This window comes from Phycodurus eques, chromosome 11 (genome assembly GCF_024500275.1).
Source record: "Phycodurus eques isolate BA_2022a chromosome 11, UOR_Pequ_1.1, whole genome shotgun sequence".
NCBI classification, from domain to species: domain Eukaryota; kingdom Metazoa; phylum Chordata; class Actinopteri; order Syngnathiformes; family Syngnathidae; genus Phycodurus; species Phycodurus eques.
Genome location: NC_084535.1, coordinates 9,662,377 through 9,681,593, shown reverse-complemented (window position 1 = coordinate 9,681,593; position 19,217 = coordinate 9,662,377). Strand labels below are relative to the sequence as shown.

Genomic DNA, 19,217 nt, shown 5'->3' with positions numbered 1-19,217 from the left:
CGAGTGAGTCCACATACCACTAGTGGTCCTTATAGCATACTTTGAGACTGCAGTAGTATACACACATGGGCAAAATTGTCACTGAAACAACCTGAAACTGACCAAAGTAATATATTTTTTAAAAGTACTGAAAAGTCTCAAATGAAAATCAGGCTTAATTTTTGTAATGCAGCAAAATCATTAAAAGAATAAAAGTTTAAAAGGGAAAAACTATAGTTCCCCTTTCGGGGCTACCAAATAGTTCAATGTCTCAGAACATACGGTAACTGAGACCACGCTTTCTGATGCTGGGCAACACATTTTGCTCGAGAATGCCTTGATATGTCTAGAGATTTCTTTGTAGCCAACACAGATTCAAGACACCCTGTGCCAGATTCAGAAATACACCCACATAATGGAGACTAAGCTTTCTCTTGATAGTCTGGAGATTTCATTGAGGCCTGCATAGATTCAAGACAGTCTTGTGCGGAATGCAACAAAGCAGCCCCTGAACATAATCGAGATCCACATTTATGATCTTGGGAAGCTCATTTTGGCTCCAGAATGCCTGAATAATTCATTGTACCCCACACAGATTCAAAAGAACATAACTAAACAGAACATAACTAAGCTTGAGCAAAGTCAAGTTTTAGTTCATCTGTCCACAGGACATTCTCTCAAAAGCTTTGTGGCTAGTAAAGAAGCATTTTAGAAAATGTCAGTCAATTTCAGAGACCAAGTCATTTCTCTCTTTACCAGAAGGGTACCAACAATTTTGCCTGTGCTGTGTTTAAAAATAAATAAATAAAATACTGCCATCGTGAATGAGACTCTGCAATGATGTTTTGCCATCTTGAAGCTGTTTAAGCTACCAAGAACTCTGATGCCAGTCAAGACATTCTGGAGCAAAATGTGCTGCGTGGTGTCAGAAAGTTTGGTTTCAGCTTCCAGTCATGGGTCCTCTAACAGGACAAAGACACAAAACATGTAGATACAAACAGCCAATTTCAAAGTAGCATGAGTCCTCTCCCTAAAATAGACATACATCCAGTAACCCCACACCCGCATAGAAGCAGGGGGAAGTGGATGCCGCAGTGGGAGGAGACATTTTGGTTATAAAGGTGACATGAAATCATAGGCTGAGGGAACAACGTGACCATTGTTGTCAGTAAATCAATGAATGAACCCGTGACTCACTCTTGGTCCCAAAATGATGCAAAAGTCAAAAGTACAGCAGAGATGGACAGGAAGCTGCCATTGTGCAATATTAGGAGGGCGTATCCATGGTTACCTTTGTTAGAACAGCACGTAGGCTTGATTTGTCACATGAAACTTCCCTCGTTGTCTCCTGAGAAATTTCTCTTTCTGTGAAAAAAATAAATAAAAAAAATAATGTTGGCGTAACTTTAAAAAATTATACAGTGATGAAATTCAGACGTGACTCACAGTTTATCAAAAATCTTACAGTGACGTGTACAAAATTTCAAGGCTTTATTTTCAATTAAAACATATTTTTGTGACATAGAATTGAATTTAGAGGATAAGTGATACGGAAAAAGAATGAATGAATGAATGAACATGCATTTTTTTATTAATTTGTTAATACATTTATGTTCATGTCAACTCGATGTAGGCGAATAACGTTAATTATTTATCAGTGATAAATGCACATAAAAATACATTTCCAAACAATGTTCAGAAAATTTATTCGTTTCATTTTAAATATACTGTATATTTAGAATATGATGACACACATGAAGTCAGCACATTTATTGTAAACTCATTGAATTAAATAAAAAATGTATGGTTAACATTTACCTTCTGTTTCTATTTTATTTCGTTTCGTTTTCCCCAAACATTTTAAATAAAACTTAATTGACCAATCATCACCATTCTACTTCCTGCTTTATTTTATTTTTTCAAATTAATGAAATAATAACTAGTACTACATTGATACATAATGTGATCAACATTCTACAGTTTTTTCATTTAACTAAATTTAATTAAGAAACATTGTAATGTCATTTAATTTTATTTAATTTCGTGATAGGTGAATTAAATGTAATATTATTTATTAATGTGTGTATTTATCTATTTATGTATGTATGTATGTATTTATTTTTTTGTTTTTGATGCAATTGAAAATATAGCGAATTTTATTTTATTGACTACAACTCCCAGCATTCCTTTGACACCACTCCGTTTGGGGGTAGCCTCGTTTAGTATAAGTCAAGTGTTTTTATTGCTGAGCCCGGGCGGAGACACCAACTTTCTTTAACACCGCCTCTTCGGCACATCAGAGAATACAAAACAAATACTACATAGCAGTTGCGAGACGCGTCTCTAAGTTGTTATTGCGTGTAGCTCATGGAGCATGTCTAATCACAGTATTTACTCCCTGAGCGACATTAAAGTGCTTTAAATGAAACCGTATGAGTCGGACGAGGAGGAAGAGGACCAGCTGGGTGTTTACCAGAAACAACTGAGGCGTGAGTGGACGCTGATTTTGTGTGCGTGAGTGTGTGTGACTTCGCTAACGTGGCTAATTAGCATTCGCATTAGCAACGCGTTAAAAACAATCATCACATTACTTGGTATTGTAAGGTGTGTTTGTTTACGACAGCTGTGCGTGTTTTTTTTTTTGGGGGGGGGGGGGGGGGGGGGAAGTGAAATTTAAATATTAAATCATCTTATAATAATTTAAATGACATCTTTAGCCCCAGTTAGAAGTTAATGCCACCTGTTGCTTTTGGACCCCTACTTGTACCTACACTGTAGAAAACATCAAGTACATCTTCACTGCTTTTTAAATGGCATGCAGTACACTAGTCGTATCAAAATTCCATCTTCTTGACAGTACCAATGCTTCATTTTGATCGTATTGAGATGGTTATTACTGTAGTTGTAGTTTGCATTAAGTGTAGGTAGCACAGTAATTGTTGTGGTTTGCACGTTTGCGTCACAGTTTTGAGGTACGTGATTTGAATCTGGGCTACGGCCTTCCTGTTTGGAGTTTGCATGCAATTTAGGTCGACATTGTTAATTGATTAAAATGTTCCTTGTGTGTGTGTGTGTGTGTGTATATATATATATATATATATATATATACACACACACACACACACACACCGTATTTTCACGACCATAAGGTGCACTTAAAAGTCTTAAAACTTTCTCCAAAATGGTCTTATAATGTGGTGCGCCTTATGTGTGCACCGAGTTCCAAAATCTGTAAATGTTGTTGTGTAACTTTAATGAGCACTCCGCTTGACTGACTGGGAGCATTTCCTTAAACGATTTTAGCAAATGGCTGCAATATAACAAAGATTGAAAATTTTAAGGGGGTCTGAATACTTTCCGTACCCACTGTATATGAGTGTCACAGCAAAGGGTCTGCATACTTATGGCTGTGTGATATTTCAGCTTTTCTATTTTAATAAATCTGCAAAAATTTCAACAATTGTTTTTTTTTCTGTCAATATGGGGTGCTGTGTGTACATTAATGAGAAAAAGAAAGAACTAATGATTTTAGTAAATGGCTGCAATATAACAAAGAGTGAAAAATTTAAGGGGGTCTGAATACTTTCCGTACCCACTGTATACTTGTGTGTTTCAGAACGGGCCAACCAAAGCCTGCAGCAGCTCAGCGGTGCTCTAGAGCAGCTCCACCACAACGATGAAGAGAAAGAAGAGGTGGTCAGATGTGGTGGTGGCAGCGGCCCCCGGTCCTCCATGACGGAGAAGGACCGGCCGATGTGGAACCAGAAGAAGCAGAGCGAAGCGGGTGATGCACCCTCTCCCATTATTATTATTACAGTGATAGGGACCAAGCACGACCTTGAAACTACGTGAGTAACTTACCTATGGATGCGGTAAGATGGTGACAAAGTCCTTTTTTATATGACAAGGCTACGGCCTGACTATCTGAATATCCCGTCACTTCAGCATACATAGTTCCTTGTAGGGCTGGGCCTTGTAGGGCATTTGGCCTTCTCACGATCATCAAAACATTGTAATCGAAGAAAGACAATTGTGCCGAACGGCGCCGCGTGTGTGGAAGTGTGGAAAATCTTCAGCCTACCGAGATAATTGTGTCTAAAAAAGGTCTACTAGCTTATTACTAACATATAAAGCAAAACACCATAGACGGGATAATGGCAATTAGCATCAATGTTACAGCAGTTAAAAACGTTCAAACACCTGCTGCTTGATACACAGAGCAGCAACACATACAAATGGCATTCAACAATACTGACAGGCATACACAGTAAGTCTCTGCTCTGTGGAAAGAACTATTAATGGAGAATAGTTGGACGACTGGTTAGCATACCTGCCTCACAGTTCTGCGGACCAGGGTTCAAATCCCGGACCCGCCTGTGTGGAGTTTGCATGTTCTCCCCGTGCCTGCGTGGGTTTTCTCCGGGTACTCCGGTTTCCTCCCACATTCCAAAAACATGCAGGGTAGGGTAATTGAAGACTCTAAATTGCACGTAGGTGTGAATGTGAGTGCGAATGGTTGTTTGTTTCTATGTGCCCTGCGATTGGCTGGCGACCAGTTCAGGGTGTACCCTGCCTTTCGCCCGAAGATAGCTCCAGCATGCCTGCGACCCGAGTTAGGATAAGCGGAACGGAAGATGAATGGATGAATGAGTTGGGGACCGTTCCTGCCTCTTCTTGCTCTTAATTACGCTGCAGCGTAATTAAGAGCAATTGACCTCAGTTGACCTCAGTGCTGCCCGGCATGTTGTGGTACTTAAACTGAAGGTGTGCAATTCTAAATTTGGACTTTCCTGCATACTGTATTAATCCAAAATAAGCAATGGCCTAATAATTGCGATTATGGGGACCGTGAAAATGATGAATTGCAATATAGCGGGGATTTACTGTCATCCATTCCAGTGTCAAACTGTCACCATCATAATACCTTTATTAAATGTACAGGTAGTGTGAAAGTAAAATTTTTACCTGCCATGAAAGTGCGAAAAGTAGGGACTTTTGAAGGATTGTGGGTATTTGGACCGCAGGGACTATTAAAAAAATTGGAGGCCAAAAGAGGAAACTGCTCGTAGTCTAGTCCAGGAAGCTGAATATATCTGATTGGAGCCTTTTAGTACCAAGACGTTTACTAATTCCAGGAAGGGGTACTGTGACTTTAAATGTGGAAAATTCAAGCTTTGTAATGACTTTTTGTATATGTGGGTGTATGTCTGCTGCTGTACAGTCAATCAACTGAAGAGCCTCCTATTGAAGCAGGGCAAGGAGATGCCTGCTCCTCTCTCTCCTTCAAAGGTGGAGTAAACATGTCACACCATGTTACATATCGATATTTATCTCTTTGAATTGATATGTACTGTATATTTATATATGTAGTTATATTTTATATATATTTAGATTTATATAGTTATATTTTTATTCATATATACATTCATACTACGGGTTGAACAGACGAGTCGACGCGTCAACTTTGACACCCCTTAGCTTGAGGTCGTCTAATCGGCAGTCGTGTTTTGGAAACAAAGCCTCGCTGAAATCAACAGGTGGTTGGTAGGTGCACCAAACTATGGCGTTCCCTCAAGCGTGTGGATGTATTTTACTAAAAATTTGATTTGTACCACGGACATTTGTAAAATATGCAAATCTATCCTCAAATATAACACAGACGAGTGCCATTAGCCAACAATAAATTCACCAGACGCGATCCTATAACAGTAAAAAGAATATGCTGTAGCTTCTGCTTACACAATGAAAAGGAGACAACCCATGGCCGATGAGCAACCTCTTTTTAAAAAAGACAACGCTTAGTGTTGAACTTCTCTAAGACTGCCAGTGCAAGGGGAAAGAGAGAGGATTGCATGCTTGGAGCCCTTTACAGTCTCAAAGACAGTCGGAGAGTATACAATTTTACAACAATCCACGTAACGCAACTGAAGGTTTGCTAAAGTACATTATTGAAAACCATTCCCTCCTCCTCTTTGTTTTTCTAAGACTATATACACTATTGCTATTTCCTGTAGCAAGTAGTGACCCTCTAGTTGTGTACTTGTATTACATTAAATGGTGTTAGAGTCGCACAAATTACGACTGTACCTTGAAGGTGTCTGAATGTGAATTGATGTGTGTTTGAATGTGATTGGATGAACAAGTCGTGGGGTACAATCTGTGCACTAAGGACACTGTGTGTGTGTTTATGACCATTTCTCATTGTCAGGACTTGGTCCCAGTGACTCACAACCCCCCAGACTACATCCAACACCTGGAGGCTGAAGTCAGATTCTGCAAGGTTTGTTTGAAAATCACTTTATATGTTCAGCCAGTTAGATTTTAACTTTGTGTGTGTGCATGCGTGCGTGTCACAGGAAGAGCAGCAAGGCCTCAAACAGCGCATCCGAGTCGTGGTGGTGGAGAACGAGAAACTGCGCACGGAGCTCCAGGCCAAACATGCCGATGTGTCTCCGAAGGACCACCACATGTTTCCACATCGCATGGTAAAACATACATTTTCATAAATTGTATGTTGCAATCAAAACACAAATAATACATCTAATTCATTCTCATTTTTGTCCTAAAACGGACCATAATTTACTAAATGAGTGTGTTACCAGGTGCCGCTTAATTAAAGGGCAAAATATACAAAGGATTAAGAGTTATAGTACACTAAACATCCACTTGTCACACGCTGGTTTAAATTGCTCGGTTTGGGGGGGGACATGGGCGGTTATGTCTCATGCAAATGAGAAGTACGCCGTTCGTTATCTTTACAACCAGGAGTGAAGCTTGGGCGTTGTGACGAAGCCAGCGGCTGCTCAACTTGCTGAGCAATTCTGTCTCAATTTTAGTAACTTTTTCAAACCCATCAATGACTGATTTTGAATAAAGTGACTTTTTGTGGTGTTTTTGGAGACTGATACTCCTTCCAGAGTAGGACATGTTCTCCCCTCCGTGTCCAGACTCCAAATGTATGCCACTTGCATACAGCCACCAGTGGCTAATTTAACCATGTCGACCCCAAATTCACAAGGACTCGCTTAAAAAACACATTTTCAGAAATAGGAATACAACAAAAGATTTTCTTCGTTGTTTAATTTCACACTTGATGTGTGGACAGCCATTCCAGGGACCAACTATGTGTATACAAGTTATTAAGTCAAAGTTAAATAAAACAGTTACATGTATGTTCCGTTTACACAAGGCACTGATAACATTGAGGCTAAGGTTGCTACCTAACGGCCACATTAAATAATGCATGCTTAAAGACAGTGGCTGCCTACTTTTTATGTCTTGAATTAAACAATTCTGCAAAAGCATGTGGACATTCTCTTACAATTTAGTGTGCTGTCTTGTGTTTTTAGGTGAGTGAATATATGGCAGGCGACAGTCATATGGCCAAGAGAGGGGACCACACAGCATGGAAACATGAGCTGGTTTGTCCTGCCGCCCCGCACGTATAATAGGTTATATCCACCATTTTGATGTGTTTGTCTTAATTAATGTTCACTATATATATATATATATATATATATATATATAAATAATTTGAATCAAGTATCTTTTTATTTTTACTTATCTCAAAATTTGCTAAAATCACACAAATATACAATTCTCATATTGTAAAAAAAAAAATGCATTCCTACAGGATACATTTTTTAAGCATTATTTTTTCTTTTAAATAAAATTACATAAATATAGAAGACAAATACGGCAGCATGGTGAGCAACTGGTTAGCACATTTGCCTCACAGTTCTGAGGACTATGGTTCAAGTCCCGGACCCGCCTGTGTGGAGTTTGCATGTTCTCCCCGTGCCTGCGTGGCTTTTCTCCGGGCACTCCCCGGGCACTCCGGTTTCCTCCCACATCCCAAAAACATGCATGGTAGGTTAATTGAAGACTCTAAATTGCCCGCAGGTGTGAATGTGAGTGCGAATGGTTGTTTGTTTATATGTGCCCTGTGATTGGCAGTGACCAGTTCAGGGTGTACCCCTCCTCTCGCCCGAAGATAGTTGGAATGGGCTCCAGCACGCCCGCGACCCAAGTGATGATAAGTGGAACGGAAGATGAATGAATGAATGATTTCATATTGCTATGGAAAATTAATTTATACAAATGAACGTCTCTAGTTTGTTAACACTCTTGCGACTATGTGCAGTTGAGTAAATAAACACTATATCTTTTTCTTACACGGATGCATGCACACGTGCGCGCGCACACACACACACGCACACGCACACAATATTTAGTCTGTGTTTGTGTGTGTGTCAGGAACAATTGAAGGTGATGCAGCAGGCTCAGGTTCAAACGCTGGAGGCTCAGGTCATCTCCCTCAGGTTGTCCTCTTACTTTTTATTGCAGCTTAAGGCAGTTTCCTGCTTTCCCTTCATCATACTCTCGCTCTTCCACAACCCAGGAGGGATCTTTCTCTCAGTCAGAAAGAGTGCGAGGAGCTGACAGCCCGTCTGAGAAACACCGAGAAAGAGGCGGCAGCGTCGTTGCGGGTCGATTGCGTGCCGCACGTGTCCGGCTTGTGTCTGAAGTGCGCGCAGAAGGAGGCGCTCTTGGCCGGGGCTCCTGCCAACGCGCACGTCCAGGCTCTGGACCGACTCACCAAGTGAGCGGAGACAATATAGTACAGTGTTCCCCCTGCTATATCGCGGTTCATCGTTAGATAGGTGGAGTCGGATAGAGTAGCAAAAAACTGTGGAGAGTCCTGTTACTTTAGACAGAATAATATGACTCAAGTAAAAGTAAGAAGTCGTCCTCCAAATAATTACTTGAGTATGAGTAGTACTCAGTGGAAAAAACTACTCAAGTACTGAGTAACTTCTGAATGATTATTTTTTTAACAAGAGCATGAACGTAAAAAAAACAAACAAAATATAAACTAGTTATGTGTAACTTCTATATCACTTTAACTACAAAAAATGGAATGAAATCTTTATAAAGTTAAAGAAATTTAGGCAGATTGAGCCACAAGAAATGGTCTGAAATTACTTTTCTTTGTTTACACTCTTGAAACATCACAATAGTTCCCATTTCATTTATTCTAATTTCTGTCAGCCCATCTCTGGGTTTTTTATTTATATGTTAGCATTTAGCAAGCAGACTTTCGTTAAATACAATTATCGTTTGGTTGAACATTTAGGTGTATGTTGAAATCGCTCTTGTTTTATGTCAGTTTTACGTTAAGCTTCAGTTGGGAGTGACAAACCGCTTGAAGCAAGCACGCTGAGGCTTCTAATTTGGAGAACTGTGCAAGCGACAACAGGTGCTAAGGAATACTTTGAAAAGAGTGTTTTCATAAGTTTGAATGTCTTTAAAGTGTGTGGGAGGGGTAAAACTATATAAAACAAAATCTTTATATTGTCTTGTCTCATGTGTTGGTCAGGAACGTATCCTCCACGATAAACTGGGGTTCACCATGCGTGTATATAATGTATGTATGTGTGTGACCACCTAATTTCGGGCCTCCTCGCAGGGAGCGCGACGAACTGCTGGCGGCTCTGAGTGCAGCGCGTTCAGCTCGCCAAGAGGTTCAGCACCGGGAGTGGTCCGCTTGTCTGCAAGTCAAAGACGCAGTGGAGATGGCCGAGGAGGCCCACCTGCACAAAGCTGAGGTTGGATTATTTAAACTGACATATGGCAGGGTGAAATGGCTTTAGTTTAAAATTAAATCTCAGATAATGTTTTTCACAAAAATCTGCCTACCATTCGCTTATAGAATAAGCAAATGACAACGGAGTCATGTTTTGCTTTTATTGCTTTTATTTTTAATTGACACCAACCCCCAAAAATGTTGCTTCTATTAATAGTTGTAAATGTATAAATGTATATATATACCCCATAAACAATGATCCCAAAACATTTAAATATCATTTCAAACTCATCTTACACATTATCCTTCAAAATGAATGACTTCGAGATGGTTTGCCTTGTAAAAAATGCACTGGATGTGCGCGTGTAAATGCACGTGGCGAAAGACTAACTTCCACTAACAACCCAGGCTAAACTTAGCTCCTCCCCGACATACAAAGATGTTCGTCTCTCACCAAGTGCTACTTTTGTATTAGCCAAGGGTTGTGGCTCAATCTTGTGGAATGTTAGGGTGCTAAAGAAAGTGCACAGAAACCACAAATCTTTCAGCGAATAGCTGAGGATAGGTTCTAGATTTTAAAAAGCACAAATGAGTTTGTGAATAGTGATCTGCGAAAAGTTTTATTTCCCCCCCCCCCCAAGCATTAACTAGCATCAACTTTCACAAAAATAATAGAAATACATATATTTTCTCTTACACACAGTAAGAAAATAAGTGTTCTTGGAAACATTTCCTGTGTCAAAGCGTGCAGTTGAACCTCGGTTCACGAATGCTCCTGTTTACGAACAAATTGGTTTACATCATCCCAGTTAATCAAGAATGAAGAACGAATAAGTGTCCATCATCATAGAGACAGAAATCTGAACTATAAATCCCCAAAATATTTTACCTCTGTAGTAGTCTAATTGGAAACTGTGTTCCATTTACAATGAGCCCCCAATTCAGCTGACGATGTGACACATTTTGGAGTCTCCGTGCAGGTGGAGGTGCAGTGCCAGCAGCTGTCCAGGGAGCTCGCCCGGCAGACGGCGCAGCGAGAACGCGACGCGCAGGCCCTAAAGGACAGAATAGTCAAGGCCAGAGAGGAAGGACGCAGCGAGGGTCGCAGGCAGGAGGAGGAGCTGGCAAATACTGTAAATGCAATTTATGTACTGTTTATTACCACACCTGCACAATCAAATGAGAGCTTACACGAGAAAATATGCTTGTCTATATATTATAATGTCAATAAGATTTTAATGCTGCACTGCGTCCTTTGGACGTTTTCTGGATTTTGTCATTCATTCTGATACTGTCCTTTGTTCTTTTTTTTTTTTTCCTTGAAAATAAATCTGGCTTTGTTCTTGTATCATCTTTTTTTCTAAAACAATATTTGTCATTATAACATTACAACTTTTTTTTCTGGAAATTAGGCATCTTTTTAATTCCTATGGCATTCAGGGGTATTCATGGTAGTTATGTTTAATTGTTTTTAGGACTATGAGGGGTTTCTTGGAAGAATTTCTCTTCAGTAAGGGGTCCCTGGACTCAAAGAATTTGATAACCCCTGCTCAAAAACACGCAAAAAACGTGTCAAAACAAACCCCATTCAAGCCGATTAAGTCATCGATAGATAGAAATATACATGGATAGAGAGATGGAATGTAAAGTATTCACCACTTGATATGTTCCATAATAAAGTTTCTTCATGTCCAATTGTGTATGCATTAGGTGGCCTGGTTGTCCCAACGTGCCACCGAGCTGGAGGGCCAACTTGACAGACTCCACGCCGACAAGAGCTCGCTGACCAATCAGCTGGAAGACGCGCTGCGACAACTTGCCAGTGTGGAACAAGACAACAGCAAAGTATACACATTTATTTATACTGTATAATCAGCATATGTCCTCTCGAGATTTTTTTGGGATGCATGACAACCACAAATTTGACCAAACTGTACTGCCTTGTGTTATAATCCTTATTAATTCCACTGGATGGCAGCAAAACTATAGCTACCGCCTCCTGTATTCAGCCTCAGCTTAAACCCCCCTCACTAGCACTTGTAGTTATACATAAATTTAAACAAAAAGCAATTATAAATAGGTCATTCATACAAGTAAAATGAATTAAGGGAGTTTAGCTTAGGCAAAATTGATTAAAATGCGCGCATATGTACCCATAGCATGGACATTTGTGTCCTCTCCAGGTCCGTGCAGAGCTCCAGTATCAGCTCAGCGATGCCCGACTCAAGGAAGAGGAGGCTGAGCGAGAAATACAAGACCTCAAGTCCAAGACCAGGAGGCAGCTGGAGAAATCGACACAAGTAAACCCACATTAATCTTTTTATAATTTCACATGCCAGTACATCACAAGAAATTACAATAACCTGGAAAACGTAATTTATTTCAGTACAGTGATCGTCGCTGCTATATCACCATTCATGCTTTGCTGTCCTGCTTTATCTCAGACTTTGTTTTAAGTGTTATTACAGTTATTACTCTATTTTTTATACTGTTTGTATAATATGTTTGTTTTCCATTGCTCTTGCTCTCTCTCAATATTTTTCTGCATTTGTATTGTTTAAAAATGTGTTTGAACACCTTAATCTTTCTCTAAGGCTGTAAATGCTATAAAAACCCCATGTAACCTCAGCGTTGGAGGGGGGATTACTGTAGTTCAATTAAAAAAGTGAAACTCATAATAGGGTGTCCCCAAAAACCTATTCACACTTTGACTGCCCAGTACTCATATATTTTATATTTAGACGGATAACTAATAAGCCACTAAACCTTTTAAAAGTTTTCTTTCTTTTATTTTACTCACTCAACGTTTCTCTATGTCAATAAACACCTCAATAGAAATTAAATGAGTAAAGGCCAGTCAAAGAGTGAGTAGTTTTTTGGGATACGTCGTATTATAGAGACTCACTCCCCATTGAGTAAAATATTTCAGGATTGAGAAAAAAACAAACACTAATGATTAGAGCTTGCAGCTAATGAGTAGTAAAATTCACCATCTGAAGAAATTAGAATATTACATGAACAATCAAAAGGATTTTTAACATAGACATTAAGTCGGAATTTCCCTTATGAAAAGTATGTTTTTTAATCAATCTGTATAATTTATGATTTTCACTTTTTGACTCGAACTACTGAAATGAATGAACTTTTATACCACATTCTGATTTGAGATGCACCTATATATTTTGTTTATAGTTGCACATAGATAGATACATACATACATGGATAGATGGACTCTTATTCAAGAAGATAGCCACGATGTGTGGATGTAGTAGCGTTGCCATGTGAGGAAATTGGTAAATTACAGTTACCCCAACACTCTATAACAATATATGTCTGTCAAAATTTGTTAAAGGAGGTATCATTTTTGGCCAAAATACTGTTTACAAAATGAACATGTATTATCATAATTACGGTAAAGGCTGGCAGGCAGCTGGAGAAATCGACACAGGTAACAACTGAAATAAATTAAGTTTTTCTACTGTATTCTTATTTACTGAGCTGACCTGTATATTTTATTTATAGCGTTGCACATAAACAAGAATAAGCCATAACACCATTTACATGAGGTCACTCGAGAGGTGTTTTAATGTGCTAACCATGTGAGAGCGCTTGTTTTCAACATGTCTCTCTCCGCGGGACAGGAAGTGGAAAAGCTGAGCTCAGAGCTGGTTGGTTGCCGGCAGCGTCTGGAGGCGGTCCAGAGGGACGGCGGCCAATGGCAAGCCGAAGCCCTGAGCCTGGCCGAACAGCTGGCGAGTGCCCAGCGCCAACTGCACCTCACCAGGTTAGCGCCTAATCCCATTACGCATGCCAACGCGCTCGCGGTGCTGCCCTCTGCCTTGGTCTCGGTCCGGACTGGACCCTGCATACCAACTGTACAGCACCAGGTAGCGGCTAATCCTATTAAACAAAACCACGCACACATGAACACGCGTGGGCAACCGCTGCGCTGTGGTCCCGGGACCAACTGGACCCCACCAGGTCACCTCTAATCCCGTTAGGCATGCCACAACATAATGTGCACACGCACATACACTGGCTCACTCGCTCTGTGCCACCAGGCTCATGCCGAGCCAGCGCCAGCAGAGCCAAACTGCTACTTGAGCCTTTCCTTCACTCCCTGGCGTATGTGCTCACACACACACACGCACACACGCACACGCACACACACACACACACACACACAAAAGCACATACACGCAAACACAGGACAACGTGGCCTTAGTGCCCTCTCACCAGCGGCTCTCTCGACAGGCACTACCGGCTCTCCTCCTCTTACCTCCGTTTTCTGCCCTTCCTTTCTCATCTAATTCCAAGGTTTTTCCTGGTTAAATTTGAGGCAGAGGTGGTACAATTCTGAACCCCACTAGCTCAAACAGATGTGAAGTATTTACATGCGCTTTTCTTTTTCTCAAATTAAATACGAAATATAAATGCAAGACCCCTCTTCGATATTAAATTACAGCACATATAACAAAAGTGCATAAATGTTACTTTAAACACTAAAGTTAATCAACTTTAACTTAGCTAAATGTGACCCTGTTAAAGTCTTTGTAAAGTGAAAATTAATGTCTTGTTAATTTGACACACCATAGAGGAAAGTGTTGTTAACAACCCTGCCAAATTTGAATGATTAAAAAAATTAGTATACAAAATGAGGCTTCAAAATTGTGAAAAATCATGCCATTGTCCCTAATCTCAAATACTGTGGGCGTATTTGTTGAACACATAAAGCCATTGGTGCTGAAAATGGATGATACGCCATATATCACCCGGATAACCACTGATGAGAATGAAGGTGCTCAGGTTCTTATATAGTGGGTTACAGACACTCATGCCAGATGCACAAGCACATTCATTCATAGGCAATGTGGGTTAAGTGTCTTGCCTAGGGACATGACGATGACATGCGCTCGGGCGGGGATATGAACCGGTGTATAGGACGTACGCCACGCCGCCCTAGGTTAATGTATTATGTCCAGAGTTTAGTAGTACATAGTTCTCAAGAAGTTTTATCGTCAAGCATGTATAATGTATTAAGACACAAATCTCAAAATTCACTTTATAGGGTTTTTAAATGGTACTTGAACATTTGCTTGAGCCATTTCATTGATACATTTCACAGGCTGAGGCAGAACAGCCTTTTAGTTTTCAGTTGGTAAAATGTCCTCATGCACTCCAGTGCGGTGTCCTACCTAAAAAGTAAAAAAGACAATTAAGCAATTTTTTTTTTTTTAAAACAACCACTAGGTTTTCCTGTAAATTTCAGATGAGTTTTGTTTTATGTACTACCTGTTTTTTTCTTTTTCTTCTTTTTCTATTGCTGACATATATAGGAGTCATCTTGTGACACTTTCAGGTACAGGTGTCTGGCCAGATCTGGCCCTCCTCCTCTGGTCACATGACCTAAAAAATGTGAACAGGATGATGAAGAGGACTGTGTAAATACAAATTCTATTTGTGAATTAATTAATGAACCTGGAAATGTATCGGTTGAGTCATGAATCAGAATACCTGTTATACATTTTGCCGTTCAGCTCCTTGTTAGAGAACAGAGGTTTAGAGGTCAAATTAAATTCGCCCGTAAGGTTACAGTGCATTTTAGGTTCATTCTAAAATTTCACCTGAAAAGCCAAAACCCTTTACTCTTTGTGAGTAATTTAATACCTGTTTTCATGACATCAGAGGTTTTAGAGCCGGAGGTGGCCGGAAATTAGGCGTAGGGTAAAACCCTGTATTTCTATTCCGTCCATCTTGTCCCCCTCCTGTCATCTGCTGCCCGACGACCCGTTGCCTCTGCCGTCGTCCACACCGACCCGTGCCAGCCGCCCGGAGTGCGCCATTACCCCCGCCACCCTGTAGTCGAGATGTTTGAGATGGGGACAGGTGTTACTGCGCTGCCCTGTGGTGCTGTGTGTGTGTGCGTGTGCGTGCATGCGCGCACGTCTTCTCTGATCTGTGTTTAAGTGTGTTTGTCTGTCAGCTGGCCAGTGTTAGCACTCACACTGGCTGCATGGCGAACTGTCATGTGTTTCAGTCTCTGTGTGTGTATTTTTGTGTGTGTGTGTTTTGTAAGCAGTTGTGGAGAATAAAACAGACATTGAACTGGACCAGAGTAACCATTGGCGCGTATCACGGTGTGTCTGTGTGTTATGTAGTTTCATGGTAACGCAGATGCGCGCTGCGATGTTGGACAGCTGTTGACTTGGACGAGGAGGCGGCCATTCTCATTCAGTTTTGCTCATTAGCATTAAAAGCCACTTGTGATTTATTGCCCTAGCCGAGGAGGTTATCTTGTTACTGTCTGCAGTATCAGAAACATTTAACCTGAGACATACAGGTGCATTTTAATTATAATATGGTATTTTTTTCAGTAGTAGTTCCATGCAAAAATGAAGCTCGAATAGTGTTTATTCAAGTTAATTAAAATACTTTTCAGAAGAATCTATGAATCTATATCTATGATCTATATCTATTTTCAACTATATAATTAGCTGCATTGAGTTTTCATGGACTTACATACTAGCGACGCCTAGGACTGTTAGCTTCTGATAAGTGGCACATACTTGACTGCTTGGTTGAGTTGTCGACGCGGTCAAATATGTGCTGCTTTGATAAGACCGCCCCTTTCCTCTGATTGGTTGCCTCTGTATAGAACGGTGGTCCCCAACCACCGGTCCGCGGACCGGTATCGGGCCGTGAGGCATTTCTTTGACCGGGCCGCAGAGAAAGAATGACCAATTTATATAATTTCTGTTGTATTACAATTTGCGGGTCAATGTGTTTTATTTTGAAAATTGACCAGATCTTCTCCGCCGCAACAGCTGCGTGTCTCAATTGACACGTGGAGACACAAAACGCTTCCGTTTCCGGTCCCAGCCGGCTCGAACGCTTCTGTTTCCGGTCCGAGCGGGCTGGCTAACGGCGGCAGAGCTCAAAGAACGAAATAATTTCATAAACTATTTCAGCTCATTACATTTACTGAAAAGATTTGTTCTTTTGAGTGAAACGTTCGCGAACGAAACAGCACTATATCAGGAGTCCTACTTAAAATACGGTTTATCGCAAGTTAACTCTCACGTACCAAGTCCGCTCTGATACAGAAACAGTCGTAGGTTGCTGCTCGACACAGGCAGGACTACTTCTACGGCGTTAAAAGTCTACTCTCATTGAGGAGCTACGGAACTGCAGTCTGGTCTGGCTGCCTACAATAACTCCGACCCCCGCTCCTGCATCGCGCACACTGTGGACGCACTACGAACGGCGAAGGAGGAAGCAGAAGCGAGGCAAGCGTGTGCCTGTGTGTGTATATTTATGTATACATGTGTATATGCGCGCACGCCACCATAGCCGGTCCGTGAGAAAAATCCTGACTCCTAACCGATACGCGGTGCAAAGAAAGTTGGGGAAAACTGGTATAGAAGACCCACTTGTGAGAGCACACGTGTTATGTTGATAGCGCTGGCTCAGGACCGGAGAGGTAGGTGGAGATCGAGAAATTCGAATGACTTGATTTCAGGGATATGCGGCAGAAAAACATCTGGAACTCAGGAATGCGTGGATGATTTTAATTGATATTTCATATGTTTACTGAGGCACCATAGAGCCAATATTACATGCCAAATACTAGAAAAAGTTGGTTTGGTCAAATATGGGACCATTAAAATTAGTATGACTTAAACTCTGACGTCAAAGTACAACCCCAATTCCAATGAAGTTGGGACGTTGTGTTAAACATAAATAAAAACAGAATACAATGATTTGCAAATCATGTTCAAGCTATATTTAATTGAATACACTACAAAGATAAGATATTTAATGTTCAAACTGATAAACTTGATTGTTTTTAGCAAATAATAATTTACTTAGAATTTTATGGCTGCAACATGTTCCAAAAAAGCTGGGACAAAACCTATATGTACCTTTCAGCATTAATGGTGCCTTCACAGATGTGCAAGTTACCCGTGCCATTGGCACTAACACAGCCCCATACCATCATAGATGCTGGCTTTTGAACTTTGCGTCCATAACAGTCCAGATGGTTCTTTTCCTCTTTGGCCCGGAGGACACGACGTCCACCGTTTCCAAAAACAATTTGAAATGTGGACTCGTCGGACCACAGAACACTTTTCCACTTTGCATCAATCCATCTTAGATGGGCTCGGGCCCAGAGAAGCCAGCGGCGTTTCTGGGTGTTGTTGATAAATTGCTTTTGCTTTGCATAGTAGAGTTTCAATTGTACGTTGAGGAACATTGTCCTTAAACTGTTCGACTATTTTCTCACGCACTTGCTCACAAAGAACCTCGCCCCATCTTTGCTTGTGAATGACTGAGCAATTCAGAGAAGCTCCTTTTATACCCAATCATGGCACCCACCTGTTCCCAATTAGCCTGTTCACCTGTGGGATGTTCCAAACAGGTGTTTGATGAGCATTCCTCAACTTTCTCAGTCTTTTTTGCCACCTGTGCCAGCTTTTTTGGAATGTGTAGCAGCCATAAAATTCTAAGTTAATGATTATTTTCTAAAAACAAAGTTTCAGTTTGAACATTAAATAACTTGTCTATCGATGTCTTTGTAGTGTATTCAATTAAATATAGGTCGACCATGATTTGCAAATCATTGTATTCAGTTTTTATTTATGTTTAACACAACGTCCCAACTTCGTTGGAATTGAGGTTGTACCATTGTACGTTCCCTTTAAATGGCCAGTTTTTGTGTTGGAGCTCATAAGGTTGAGCAAATGTGATTTCTTTCTCATCTCGCTCATGTCGTTCAAAACTAAACAATCTCGGTCTCCACGGCCCTGCTGTTCCAGCTGGGTGTCTATTTCCGTCTATCTGCAGGCCTTCGGGGGTGACGCGGAGCTGCGTGAGGCTCCCTCGGTGGCTGTGGTGGTACGCTTTTTTTGTAGTTGTGTTGGCTATGTGCGCATCACAGCAGTGAGGCTGCGAGGCTCCTGTTTGACCCTCCTGATAAAGGAAAAGAAGCTCTTTGAATGCCTCTCTGCTTTCATTCTGTCCGCGTTGTGGCGGAATTGATCACAGCATAGAGCCTGTTTGATTCCTAGTGCCTTTCCTTTCCGATTAATATGTGCAGGAAGTGGGTATTTGTTAATGTCTCTATGTGGAAATACACATCAGATGTAGTATCACATGCCTACACACACACACACACACACACACACGCACACACACACTATGGGGGTCCCATGGCGGCTGGTGCGCTCCAGGATTGGATCATCAGCCAGCTGTGAGTTGGACAGCTCAGGATCTGTCCTAATCCCCGTCACTCTGTTCACATCCACGCGTGCGCACGCACGCACGCACGCACGCACACACACACACACACACACACACAGACACAGACACACACACGCGCTGCAGCCCCAGCCCAGCAGAGGGCTTTACCAAGTTTGTATTGATTGTTTGCTCCTTTCTTTCCAGTCTTCAATTCCTGACTTCCTCCTCATCCTCTTCTTCATTCTTCCTTTTGCCTTGTTGTAATTAAGTGCTCCCAAAGGCAGCCAGAGTGAAACGCTGACCTTGTGGTCATCTCAAGCCAGTCACGTGTGTGTTTGCAGAGACTGCTCCATGCTCTGTTTTTTGGACAATGTTTGCAAGGCCTCCCAGTTGTCTATCATCTCCGTAAAAT

At 41.1% G+C, this 19,217-nt stretch overlaps 1 protein-coding gene across 4 annotated transcripts in view; it reads left to right on the top strand.

The window, feature by feature from the left end:
• Positions 1 to 2,312: 2,312 nt before the first annotated feature.
• Positions 2,313 to 19,217, top strand: part of sdccag8 (SHH signaling and ciliogenesis regulator sdccag8) — a 57,179-nt gene continuing 40,274 nt past the window's right edge. For 2 of the 4 annotated variants that reach the window (XM_061689696.1, XM_061689693.1), the window contains exons 1-13: positions 2,313 to 2,468; positions 3,596 to 3,763; positions 5,201 to 5,268; positions 6,188 to 6,259; positions 6,336 to 6,464; positions 7,329 to 7,400; positions 8,236 to 8,300; positions 8,381 to 8,581; positions 9,449 to 9,587; positions 10,546 to 10,698; positions 11,276 to 11,410; positions 11,749 to 11,865; positions 13,207 to 13,349. In XM_061689696.1, the coding sequence (XP_061545680.1) occupies positions 2,402 to 2,468; positions 3,596 to 3,763; positions 5,201 to 5,268; positions 6,188 to 6,259; positions 6,336 to 6,464; positions 7,329 to 7,400; positions 8,236 to 8,300; positions 8,381 to 8,581; positions 9,449 to 9,587; positions 10,546 to 10,698; positions 11,276 to 11,410; positions 11,749 to 11,865; positions 13,207 to 13,349 (1,529 nt within the window). In that variant the 5' untranslated portion in view covers positions 2,313 to 2,401. Of the gene's footprint in view, positions 2,469 to 3,595; positions 3,828 to 5,200; positions 5,269 to 6,187; positions 6,260 to 6,335; positions 6,465 to 7,328; positions 7,401 to 8,235; positions 8,301 to 8,380; positions 8,582 to 9,448; positions 9,588 to 10,545; positions 10,699 to 11,275; positions 11,411 to 11,748; positions 11,866 to 13,206; positions 13,350 to 19,217 lie in introns of those variants that run through there. The other 2 variants (XM_061689695.1, XM_061689697.1) reach the window with 2 other exon arrangements.